This window comes from Cheilinus undulatus, linkage group 18 (assembly GCF_018320785.1).
Source record: "Cheilinus undulatus linkage group 18, ASM1832078v1, whole genome shotgun sequence".
NCBI classification, from domain to species: domain Eukaryota; kingdom Metazoa; phylum Chordata; class Actinopteri; order Labriformes; family Labridae; genus Cheilinus; species Cheilinus undulatus.
The window spans coordinates 18,061,612-18,074,743 of NC_054882.1; the positions used below are offsets into that span (position 1 = coordinate 18,061,612).

General features: G+C 41.1%; 1 protein-coding gene across 3 annotated transcripts in view; it reads left to right on the forward strand.

Annotated features, from left to right (window-relative positions):
* Nucleotides 1–13,132, forward strand: part of palm1b (paralemmin 1b) — a 44,259-nt gene that overhangs the window by 22,559 nt on the left and 8,568 nt on the right. For all 3 annotated transcript variants that reach the window (XM_041812559.1, XM_041812561.1, XM_041812562.1), the window contains 2 exons: nt 2,775–2,817; nt 3,341–3,421. In XM_041812559.1, the coding sequence (XP_041668493.1) occupies nt 2,775–2,817; nt 3,341–3,421 (124 nt within the window). The remainder of the gene's footprint in view (nt 1–2,774; nt 2,818–3,340; nt 3,422–13,132) is intronic.

Here is a 13,132-nt window from a genome sequence, read left to right on the forward strand (position 1 = left end):
CCACACCCACCCTTTACTCCGCCCTAAAGGTGGGGACTTCGTCATTTTTTCAACAGATTATTTTCCCTTCCCCCTGGTAAGGTACAAGCACTTTCAGATCATGACTAGGACTGTGTCAATCTGTCCAGTGGCACCATCAGACTTCAGCCTAACTTGAGGCTCAGTTTTGGCCAGAACATGCCTGAAAGTTTTGCACAGTTCTGTGTATTATTATCGGAATTATTTTTGTTGATTCACTCATTTATTTTCATTTATTGCTGATTTTAAAGTTTTAAGGGTGTTTAAGTTGGATAAATGGATACAGTTTGAAGATGCAGATGTGGTCATCAGTGAGTCATGGTGTGTGATCTCATAATCACAAAGAATATCATAACTACTATTCTAGAAATACTCAAGCAGCACTCATGGAAGCATGTGAATGAGATTATCCAATAGCTCTGACAGAGTTGTCAAAACGGAGAAATACACAGACATTATATCAACATTTTAAGCCATTCTGGTCAGTATACACTGCACCTTTGTTTAAAATGACCATTGAGAGGAGCAGTCATATCATTTATACATCAAACGGCTGTTTTACTGTGCTAAAGCCCACCTCTTCCCTTAACACCAGGGCCAAGGAATTGTACCGTGCATGAGCACATTACAGAGCATTAAGAGTAACTTGAATAACAGTTTTTTCACACCACATCAAGCTCAAATGCTTTTTCAGTGTTGTAGGGTTACATCTCAAGTTGCTAATCATAGAAACATCAGATGTCTTGAAAAATTATTTCCTTAACATCAGCAACTGATGGATTTGAGAGTCAAAATACCCATTAGGGCTTTACTTTAAGAGCCCTACAGTGCTGTGAAATATATTTGACACACTTTAAATGTTTCGTATCCTAAAATAAATTTTAATATTAGACAAAGATAACCCAAGTAAATACATAATGCAGTTTTTAAATGATGATTTCATTTATCTGTGAAAAAAAGCCCAAACCTACCTGGCCCTATGTGGAAAAAGTCATTATCCTGTAAATCTTATAACTGGTTGTGCCACCTTTGTTGGCAAAAAAAAAATGTTAGCAAGTGTTTGCAGCAAGTGTCAATGACTCTTTCACATCTCAGTGGAGGAATTTTGGAAAATTTTCTTTGCAGAATTGTTTTAATTTAGCTACACCAGAGTGTTTTCCAATATGAACGGCCTGTTTATAGTCAGGCCGCAGCATCTCTATCAGATTTAAGTCTGGACCTTGACCAGGCCACTCCAAAGCCTTCGTTTTGATTTTTTTAATCCATTCAGAGGTGGACTTGCTGGTGTATTTTCACGTCATTGTCCTGCTGCATAATCCAAGTCTCTTGAGCTTGAGGTCAGGCACTGATTGCCGGACATTCTCTTTCAGGATTTTCTGGTAGTGAGCAGAATTCATGATTCCACCAATTTGTGGTCCAGGTCCTGAGGCAGCAAAGCAGCCCCAGACCATCACACCACCACCACGTGTTTGACTGTTGGTATGATCTTTTGATGAAATGCTGATAGTTTTACTCCAGATGTAATGGGACGAATACCTTCCAAAAAGTTCAGCTTTTGTCTCATCAGCCTACAGAACATTCTCTCAAAACTCTTGGGGATCATCAGGATGTTTTTGTCAAATGTGAGACGAGCTATCATGTTCCTTTTGGTCAGCAATGGTCTTGGACTTGAAACTCTTTGCCTAGTCTCCTTCTTATGGTTGAATCTCGAACACTGACCTTAACTGAGTCAAGTGAGGCCTGCGGGTCTTTAGATGATGATCTGGGTTCTTTTGTGACCACCTGGATGAGTCGTCCATGTGCTCTTGGAGTCATTTTGGTAGGTTGGCCACTCCTGGGAAGGTTCACCACTGTTCCAAGTTTTCTCCATTTGTGGATGATGGCTCTCATTTAGATTTAATGAATTCCCAAAGCCTTAGAAATGTTGTGCAATAAATTCCACGTATTGATGTCAAATGGTTGTATTGTTCTCCCTGTGAAGTGTCATCCATAGGAATCTAAAGCTGAAATAGTGAACATTTTCAATCAAATCTTAACTCTTAATGAAGATTTTAATAGAATTTGGTACCAAAAATAGTTTGGACTTGGATTTTCAGTCATCTTTTGTGTGAAAGGATTTTATACTTGAATGCACTGAATCCAAACTGTTGTCAAGTACAGAGTCCTTGCTGAGAGATTATGAGCAGTTCTCAGTAAAAGCCTCTTTGTAGTTGGAATGACAGTCTTAAGGGAGAAGTTCTTTGAAAATCCCCTTCAAGAATTGTAATTTCTGATTATATTCCAGTCTTTGTTGCATATAAATGTATCTTTTTTTAAACTGATGTCAAAGGTCATGAACAGTTTTCCGCTTGGAAAGGGATTAAATCAGTGTAAGTCATTCACTGTAGAAATATTATGTAAGATTACTGAGGGAGACCAATACTGTGGTAGTTTTGTCCCGTCTCTGTTGAGTCTCAGTCCCTCTACTGTTGCTCCAGCTCTGCTTCCGTCCATCCTGCATCCTGTAGCTAAGATCTGGAACCTATTAGGGCAGGAATCTCCAGCAGCGTCCTGCTAGCACATTAGCATGCCTATGCTGACTGTGCCTGACAGGAAAGAGACACTGATTTAGTGCAAACAGACAGACATTTAACCTCAGTCTCTGGGAAGTGGTTGGAAGGTGAAAGACTACGGTGAAGGAAAGTTGTTTGTCACTGCGTAATGTCTGATGTTAGTGTGATTATAACGCTCTCCGTCTCTCTCTGTCTGTCATTCAGGATGGCTGAGGTGTCACAAGAGGAGAGACTCCAGGCCATCGCTGTGAGTTACATTCATACACTTTCTCTCTCTACACATGCAGAGTGCACATCAGGGCACGAGGATGGCTGTAGAAACAACAAATCATTGTGGCCTGTCTGGGACTGACCGCCCCATCTTAATGACTCAACCTTTTAAATCCCATCTCCTTCACCCATTAGAGGACATTGAAGGCTAATGCAGTAGCTACAGCTCACTGCACATTTTCTGTCTGTCTCTCACTGCCCTCTCCTCCCTATCTCTCTCTCTCTCTGCTTTTATTATTTCAGTCCACTTTATCCTCTCAATGTGACTTTTCAGACACACAAAGTCAAGGTTTCAGTTCAATATAATCATAAATACTGATTTCAATTCACATCAAAATATTTATAGCCTCTTTCAAATTGCTTTTCTGTTAGTAGTGTCACAATCTGAGCGGTCAAATTCTTTTTACATGCATTCAAACACACTGAAACTTTAAGGCTCTTCTTATAGAACATGGATCATATTGTGAGCTTAGACTCATTATGTGTATGTGTTGTTACAGGAGAAAAGGAAGAGGCAGACGGAGATTGAAAACAAGAGGAGGCAACTGGATGATGACCGACGGCAACTCCAGCATCTCAAGGTCTGCACACGCCTACCTTCACTTTCATACTCATTAAATACACATTTATCCTATTTGTGTTCGTGCAATCTCTAAACCCCTCAGCAATCATTGTCTATTATCGTCTAATAGACATGGTATACCTCTGGGAATGGAGGTGAATTTTCCAGTGGTTAGCATTTAACAACTTCCACATAAGACTTCCATTTCTGTACACTTGCCACTTTATTAGGTACACCTTGCTAGTACTGGGCTGGACTCACTTTTGCCTTCAGAACTGCTTTAATTCTTCATGGTATAGTTTCAACAAGGCGCTGGAAACATCCCTGAGATTTTGGTCCATATTGACATGATAGCATTATGTACTTGCTGCAGATCTGTCGGCTGCACATCCATGATGCTTCTGAGTAGCTCCATCATGCTACTTTGTTTTACAGTCATTCTGGGTTTGGGTAACCTTGCAAAGCTGATGGATACGCCCGTTTCTATGTTTCTCACTGGCGAATCCATCTTGCAAAGCTCCCGTCTGAACCGTTTGGGCCTGGTTAGAAAGTGACAGGACCAATCAGGGACAAGGGGCAGTACTTTCAGGCGTGGCAGAGTTGTGACGTAAGCAAGCAGCAACAAGAGGCCGGTGCAATTATGGCAGAAGACATTAGTGTGGATGCTGCTGTGGTGCCAGTTTTATCAGAACTTGATGACATTTCTTCATTAAAAGAAGAACCAAGAACAGCGCTGAGTTGTTTTCTTTTAAAAAAACCGACAAAAGTCGTGTACTGACATGTCTACAGTCGCCATGATTCACGTTATGCAGTTCTATATGGAGGCAGGTTAGGGTTTGGTGGATGCAGTGTTAATTTTGGCAGCTATTTTGGCAGTTTTAGTCTTCAGATTAAATGCCATTTAGTTTGGTCACATTTTAGTCATTTCTACCCTTTAGTCGACGAAAACTCAAAAACATTTTAATCTAGTTGTAGTCCATAAAAAGTCATTGCATTTTAGTCTTAACTTTTAGTCCAAGCATTTATTCTCTTGCCTGAATCTGGTACCAAATGTGGTAATGTGTTCTATGCACCCTGCCAAACCTGGGGTCCCTTTTTTCTACAGCTGAGAGGCAGAATAGCTACAGATGCATTGTACTTTGACAGATTTACCCACAGTGGAGAAATATCATGGATTTTGAATGTCTCACAAAAACTAAATTACATTTTAGTCTTATTTAAGTCATCTTGATGAGAACTAAAACTTACTTTTAGTCAGTTTTTGTCATCAAAGATCTATTTTTGACTACTCAGTCTAGTCTTTCTCTTGGAAAAAAGGCTGTCGCTAAACATTTTTAGTCACAGTTTAAGTTGACAAAACTGACACTTGGTGAACGCCAGGGAATATTACCTGCCTGACCATACTGTGCCAACCATGAAGATTGGTGGAGGAAGGTTAATGGTAAGGGGCTGTTTTCTAGGGTTTGGGCTAGTCCCCTTATTGCCGGTGAAGGCCCATCTTAATGCTCCAGCATACCAAGACATTTTGGACAATGCTATGCTTCCAACTTTGTGGCAACAGTTTGGGGAAGGCCCTTTTCTGTTCTAACATGACTGTGCCCCAGTGCATAAAGTAAGGACTATAAAGACATGGTTTGATGAGATAGGTGTGGAAGAACCTGCACATTACCATGACTGCTCTGCAGAATGAATGGGCATAAATTCCCACAGAAACACTCCAGAATCTTGTGGAAGGAGGCTGTTAGAGCTGCAAAAGGGAACCAAGTCCATATTAAAGTACATGCAATTGAATGCAATGTCATTACAGTCCATATAGTGCGCATCTGAAGTTCCGTTGTATTTGAAAAACCTTTGATACATCTCAGTATCACTGAACACTAAAATAACAGAGATGATGTTTTTGTTTGTTTTTTTTTTTTATAAAGATCCTTCAAAGTATTGAACGTTATAACAACCTTTGTCCCTCTTTTGTCCATTGTTGAGAAGGAATGAGACCAGAAATGGTGAAAATCCTCTTCTCTGTGCCTCTGATAGCCTGTTGTTTTTCCTCTCCACATTACTCCCCAAATTTTCAGACTTTGACTTTGAAAAGTAAACCTGTATATTTGCCCTCAGCCTGGGCTGAAACATCTTCTGAGAACCCTTTAATTCCACTTTGTTTAAAATGTGTTGGAGCCCTCCCTCTGATAAGATTAAGACGTATTTGTGGGTAAAATTCTTTCCAGGAGCAACCTGAACCCATCTTAAATCTCTCCGTTTCTATTACCAGAACTTGACAAAATCACATCTGTGTTTTCAGGAATTATTCTGTACGTGTCAGTTGCTTTAGAGTCCTGGACAGCAAAATCAAAAAATTAAACAACTCCTTTCAAATCCATCAGACACACATGGTGAGATACTCCCTGCTGTCACGGAATGTTCAGAATGGACGTCAGATAACACCAACAGCTCCTCCACATGCTGTTTCTACTCAAACACTCCCTAAAAACACACATGTGGACACACACAGGCGTTATATCTGAGCCAGAGCTTTTGTCAGCGTATGTGTCAGCACTATCAAAGCTGTTTCAGCCGCGGACAATCCAGCAGGTCACAGATACGAGGAAAGGTTGTGGTGTGTACACGCCAGTGCAGGCGTTTGTGGCTTGACCTGTGCGATTGCCCTTGCGTGCTCCCACTTTTTCTATTTTCAGAGCAAACCTTTGTAAGTACGTGTTTGTGTCGTTTCTGTGTGGGTCGCTTCGTAAAACAACACAGAAGCCTCAGACAATGCGGACAGCTTTGGCAAAGGAAACAGATTTTTGTCCCACTCCCACCAACAGGAAACAGCTCTTAGACCCGCCGCACCCCACTTTCGTCTCATAGGCAGACGCACTCACGGAGAGGAAGTGTAATCACGCTGTACAGGAGCATTAGAAAGCTCTTTGTGCAAACCGCAGCACGTATGGCTTTTCCAGAGGCAGCGTTCATGTGGAAAACCCAATAAATGTCTCGTTTACACACCACATTTTTATGAGGGTGTACCTGCCCCACCACTAGATTACACCAACACTGGATAATAAACACACAGTCACAGTGGCACTCTGAATCAGAGCGGGAAGATGAGCTAACTCCATGTTAACGCAGGGATCATTAATAGGAATTATGTTTTTAATTAGCAGAACCAGGCGGAAATTATTACTCACACAGGAGCCTGAAGTCTTAATAAGAACCTTGAAATGTCAACATCTCCTGTCATTTAAATATGCAAAACACACCGCTTACACAGGAGCATATTAATAGTAACATTTCAATATATAATGACCTTCTTCTAATGCACTTCTACACAGTAATATTCATAGTAGTGTCATCATTTGATTTGTGTGCACACTATTCCATAGCTTCCAGAGAACATGCAATAAGAAAAACTCCAATTATTGTGTAAGTCTGGCTAAAACTGGACTTTATAATGCAGTTAAATGAATGCTGTCAGCATTAATGCATTAATCACAATGTAATTAAGGCCCATGATGGGTGCCAAATTTTAAATGGCATTAATCACATGTGTAACATTATAGCCTATATTACTGGCTACACATGCTGTATTGTGCCTTTAGGTACACTTTGGTTAAAGGTCACATATTATGCAAAATACACTTTTTCAGGCTTTTCAAACAATATATGTGCCCCTCAATCCCCTTAAGAAGCAGAAAAATCCCCCACTCCCCCCCTTTCTCCACCTTTCAAAAAATGTGTGCTGAAACAAGCCGTTCTCAGATTTCCCCCGCATGATGTCATGTGGGGAGTTAGCACCCAGGTTTGGTTGGCCCTCCCTGCTCATCCGTTAAACCACATCCATTTCCTGTGAGTCAGGGGTGGAGTCAGCTCAGTAACATTTAAAGCCCCAGACACAGAAACAGCTCGTTCTGAGCAGGGCTGAAACAGAGGGGTTTTTAGACATGCAGAAATCCAATACTGGAGTGTTTTTTTTTTTGTTTTGTTTTTTTTTTTTAGCAACAACTTTCACAGGCATGTTTTGGGGACCTCTGAGACCAATATAAACTTGTCTTAAAGGGGTAAAATATGTCCCCTTTAAGCCACTGCAGCGTCTCCCTGCAGCCACATTGATGTAAAATAAGTCCACCACTGCTCCCTAATGTCTCATTTCACTTAAAAAAAAAAATCACAAACAGCTTAGTGCACCATAAAAAAATCATCTGCATCTTGTGATAGCAAACATTATCTCAGGCTGGTTATCACCAGCCTGAATCGATTCAATTTCAATTCACAAGGTTCCAATTCGATCGGATATCAATTCATGTTGGGATATTTTAATTACTTTTCCATCACCAGAGCTGGCCCAGAATGGTCCAGGGTTCTCATTTATAAACCAGTACGTAGATGCCAGACTTAAAGAGTACGTGTAACCAAACCTCAGAAATGGCATGCGCAGAAAATAATTCAGATTTATAAAACTGTACCCACGCACATCTTCATGCAATTCTCTCTTTATAAATCCAAGTCGACCTGGAAAGTGCGCACATAGATCTGCCTCCTGTTGCGCCCTTTACACGCCTACATTTAGCCTTAAACGTTCAATGCAAAGATCCCTATGAATGAAAATGTATATGAATGAGTCAGCAGATCTAAGGCTTTCGCCAGTGAACTAGGATTGCAACTGGAAGTGAGTCAGAGAAAATAAACTCTCTGACACTGAATTTTAGGTGTCTGGGAATGAAAGGACAGTTTAAGACTTATTGTTTCAGGAACAGTTACAAAAATAACAATTAGACTGACACCACACTGCACACACTCCTCAGTGCAAAAAAATCATTCATCATTACACACAAGTATTGCTGCAGTTTTTATTGCTTATTTCTTCACATAATGTATTTCATCCACTAAAGGGTATTATTAAAGAGAGTTTTAATCACTACAGGATATAGAAAATATAAGTTTAATCAATGCAAAGGCATTATTTAATTACTCTTTTTTACTCTTGTGAGCTCAGCATAAATTATGACAGATTATTAGAGTATTTTATGGCTATGGCTCACTGGGAATGCTTAAAAATGAAACTGCTAAAGATGGGGATGCTGTAATAAAGTTTTGTGTTTAGTAGAATTAATATAATAACTCGCTTCAATTCCTCACCTCCCCATATATGTCACAGTTTCCCTCTGCCTTTAAAATGTTAGTACGCATGGGTCACAGTTGGCTTACAGGTGTGCACATTTTACCATCAGGTCTGATTTTTAACAGATCATATACTTTGCATGGAAAGTGGCGTACGCCAACTTCAGGCCCCGTTTTATGCGTTTTCAGCATTTATGAATGAAACCTCTGCTCTGGTGCAGGGCCCAAGTGTGCCCGCCCTGCCTCCAAGCACACTGCTGTTACATCACAGTAGTTCATCACCATTGGGGGACGCCTCACAGATGTTTTTAAGTAGCAACCGCTGCACCAAACTTTGAAATACCTACCAGATGACCAACAGAAGAAGAAGAAACTGACGTAAAAATCAAGCAGTGCTTCTTCCTCTTCTGGTGGAAAAAACAATGCTTAACGAAGCACAGCTATTTAATGCAGTCGACCCGTGTAGCTTGGTTGTGGTGGAAAAGCAAACCAAGTAGAGCCAAGCAGCTCAATGTAAAGGAAAGCCCCATAAGTCAGTTAATCTAATCATTTTTAGACGCCATTAGCAAAAACACATGCACTCAGTCAGTAGCTAGCAGTGAACTTAAGACATCTCTTATTGTAAACTTCTTACAGCAGTTGTGTGTGAGTACCCAACCTTTGATATAGAACACCCAGTGTGACTGTGAACCATGTGGTTTTATCCCCATAAGAGCAGTGTCATTGTTTAATAGCCATACCTTGTACGTTGGCTTACTTGTGTAGCAATTAGCTCAGATGTAGCCATAGTACAGCAGCTGTTGAATCAGAACTTGGCCACATTTCCTTATTAAAATATTATTATTAAAAATAATAAGAGCCATGCTGAAAGCTTCTCTTGGCAAAGAAGATGTTTACGCTCCTTCCCACCGACCCTATGCTTGAGCTTTTTCCATCAACAAGCTCCACTGTTCATAAACTACAGCAGCGCCTTTCTGTTGAGCTCAGGTTACTACCAGAGCTGGGCATAGCCACAACCTCATTATGTTTTTTCACTCTGACAGCAGATGTTTGTCCAATCATCTTCTGAGAATTTTTTTTAAAGTCCTACCCTTTCCAAACGCTTTGTATGGGAGGTTTCCTAGATGAATGTAAAATATATCCCTGCAATAGATATATGAAACAGTCAATCTTGTCTGGTTAGCTGCTCCCTGTGTCTGGGCAGGACTCCTTTACGTTGTTGTAATGTTTTGTGATATTTCCTTGAAGGAAGGATAGATGAAGCCCATGGAGCTCTCTAAAAAGGTGTTAACGATACTACAGAGCAACAAATATGCACATTTTTTTATAATCAACTGTTCCTTTAGATAGTTTTTTAAAACTGATTTAAATTATTTTAAATGCTCATTCAGCAACTTGACATCCCTTTAGATCATAAAAACAAAATTTAAACATAACAAAAAGTGTATAAACTTCCATGTGGGGAACTGGATTCTATATGTGGAGGAATAAATTTCTATTTAGGGACTAGATGTCCTGTAGTAGAAGGAAAAAGGGCAGGTTATTTCAGAATCAAGCTCTCTTCCCTACAGCTGGCCGGTTCATTTGGTGTATGTGTGTGTGGCAGTGTGTGTGTGAAAATTCCGCCCTTTGTCTGCTAGCTTACGTTAGCAGCTTTTACTAGAAAGAACAATAGAGAGAGACATAACTTCAGCGTCCAGCTTTATGACTGTCTGTGCGGACTGGTGTGTGTTTCTGAGTGTGCGCGCGTGCCTGTGCATGCATGAGTGAGTACATTAAGTGATGTCAGGCGTTGGGGCGAGCAGGGTGTGGCGAGAGAGTGAGAAAGATTTAGAGAGGGAAGTGGGGATAGATTCAGGCCCAGGAGACCATGCAGAGCTGGAGTAAGTAGGGTGTTGAGTTACACCGTGTGAACGTCGACGCTGTGAGGAGCTCTGGAGTTCAGTTACTTAAAAGAGAAAGCAGGAGTGGAGACAGAACAACAGATTGAGACAAAAACAGCTTGACATTTACAATCTTATCCAACAAAGCAAAAGTTCATGAACTCTCTGTCCGATAGAGATGCATACAAGAGAGAGGAAGGGGCGAGTCGGAGGAGGGAAAAAACAGGGGGTTTTGCTGTAGAAATTCTTGTTGCATCACTGCTGAAGAATTCACATCAAGCACAGGTCCAGATTTTCAGCCTGGCTAGTGAAAACAGGAGCGTTTTCTAGCTCTTTTTCCATAAGGCCAGGCAGAGTCGTCTTTCACTGCAAGCTCTAACAGCTGCGAGTAAGACACTGTTATATTTACCTCAAAGCATGCCAAGTATTTGCTTTGATATTAGCTTATCTGCAGGAGGGAACGTGGACAGGGAGTCAGACAAGAATAGAGAGCTGTTTGGAAATTGATAGAGGAAATAAACACAAATGAAAAAGGAGATATGAGAGAGGTAGAAGAGAAAAACCTCAGAATAAAATGGATACGTCATTCCCATGTTGCTGTAGTTATCTTGTCCTATGATTGCATTTATCTACAGTAATTATGATGAGACGAAATCAATTCATTTAGTCACGGTCACATTTCCTCTTGGAAATATTTGATGCGCTCTTAGATTACAACAATTTTCTTGTTTATCTGCAAGTGACTTATTTAGATCTCCAATCACATGCACAATTGAGAATAATAGGAGAATTATATCTTAGTCTGGAGTTTTCCTCTCCATGCCAGGAGCCTTGATGATCTGGCCTCGTGCCACAGTCCACTTGGCAACAGTGAGCTGGCAGCAGCTGAAGTATGTGACAGAGTCAGTGAGTGGCAGCAGTCAGCAGAGGCGGGCTGGACGCTCGCACACGGGTGGATTTTAATGTTCTAGATCGACTAAAAGGCTTGTTGTTCTCAGTCAAAGTGCCACTAATCACATCACAAAGAATTACACTGGTGTGAAAGAGAGAGAGGGTGAGAATGTGTGGCATTGTGGGGAGCTCTGCTAATGACTCAATCAGAGGTGTGATCAAAGGTCTACGCTACGCTTACACAGCGGACACATGGAGCAATAGAGAATATGAAGAGAGTGCCAGGCCAGCTGCATGCTGCATTTTGTCTTCCTTAGTTTGTTTACCACCTGTTGCCTGGCACAGGTGTAGTGAAAGAAAAATGGCTTGCACATGATCATGAAGGGAAATAAATGGAGAAACAAAAAGACAATGCAAAGCTGAATTTCTGTGTGAAACAAAAATATGCAGTGAAATGTGCATTATATATGACAAGGTTGTGACCCCAGTGACCCTATGACCTTTCTGGACACTGTTAACTACCCTGTGCTTGGACTGAATTCTTACACTTTGCGTGAGTTCAAAAGCTTTCAATCATTTCAAGTTCATGAGCAGCTTTGCAATGGATGGGTGAAAGAGCTCCAAAGTCACAAGATGTCTAAAGCTCTGTCTAAAACCTTAATTTCCAATATTAAATCAAATTATCTGAAGTATTACTTTCTTAAACATTCATGTTTTTCCATTATGAGGTTTTCTTCATCAAGAGAAAATCCTCGCACTGGAGTAAACATGTCATAACCCCTCTGACTTTCTTTCTTTTTCTCTGATTTATTTCTGGGCTTTTTCTGCTTTTATTTGAAGAGAGGGACAGTGGATGGAGTCTGAAACAGGGAAGAGAAAGAGAGGAATGACATGCAGGAAAGGAGCCACTGCCAAGATGTAGGGCGCACCCTAATCGCAACCCCATTTACCTTTTTCTTTGTTTTTGTTATTTTCCCATATAGGAGATGTATACCATGTATTCCATTATGTCTCATTTTCCCAAGCTCAATCATGTGATCTATTTTGCCAGTCCTAAATGCAGCAGCACTGCCATACTATGTTGATTTAGCATTTTTTAGCCAAACAAGACAGGTAGGATTATGTGCAAACTTCAGAAGATGGTGCCAGTAGTCCAACATGCAATGAGGCTTTCCAGGTTAGATGAGAAGGCCTGGCTCGCAGTCTCCGTTCCAGTTCATCCCAAAGGTGCACGATGGGGTTGAGGTCAGGGCTCTGTGCGGGACAGTCAAGTTGTTCCACACCAAACTCATCAAACCATGTCTTTACAGTCCTTGTGTTGTGCACTGGGGCAGAGTCATGTTAGAATAGAAAACGGCTTTCCCCAAACTGTTGCCTCAAAGTTGGAAGCACAGCATTGGCCAAAATGCCCAAACCTTGACAAACAGCCCCATACCATTATTGCTCCTCCACCAGACTTTACAGTTGGCTCAGTGCACTCAGGCAGGTAACACTCTCCTGGCATCTGCCAAACCCAGAATTGCTCATCTGTTTGCCAAACAGAGAAGCGTGACTCGTCACTCTACTAAACAGTCCAGTGTCGATGTGCTTTACACCACTCCATCCTGCACTTGGCATTTGACTTGATGATGGGAGGCTTACATACATCTGCTCTGCCATGGAAACCCATCCCATTAAGCTCCTGCCGCACAGTTTTTGAGCTTACATTAATGCAAGGGGACATTCAGAACTCCTCAGCTATGGAATTAGCAGAGCCTTTAGGCACCTTAGTAGTCATGTTATCATACGTGGTCTGCTTTGTGACTGAGTTGCTGTTGTTCCTCAACTTTCAAGTAATATCA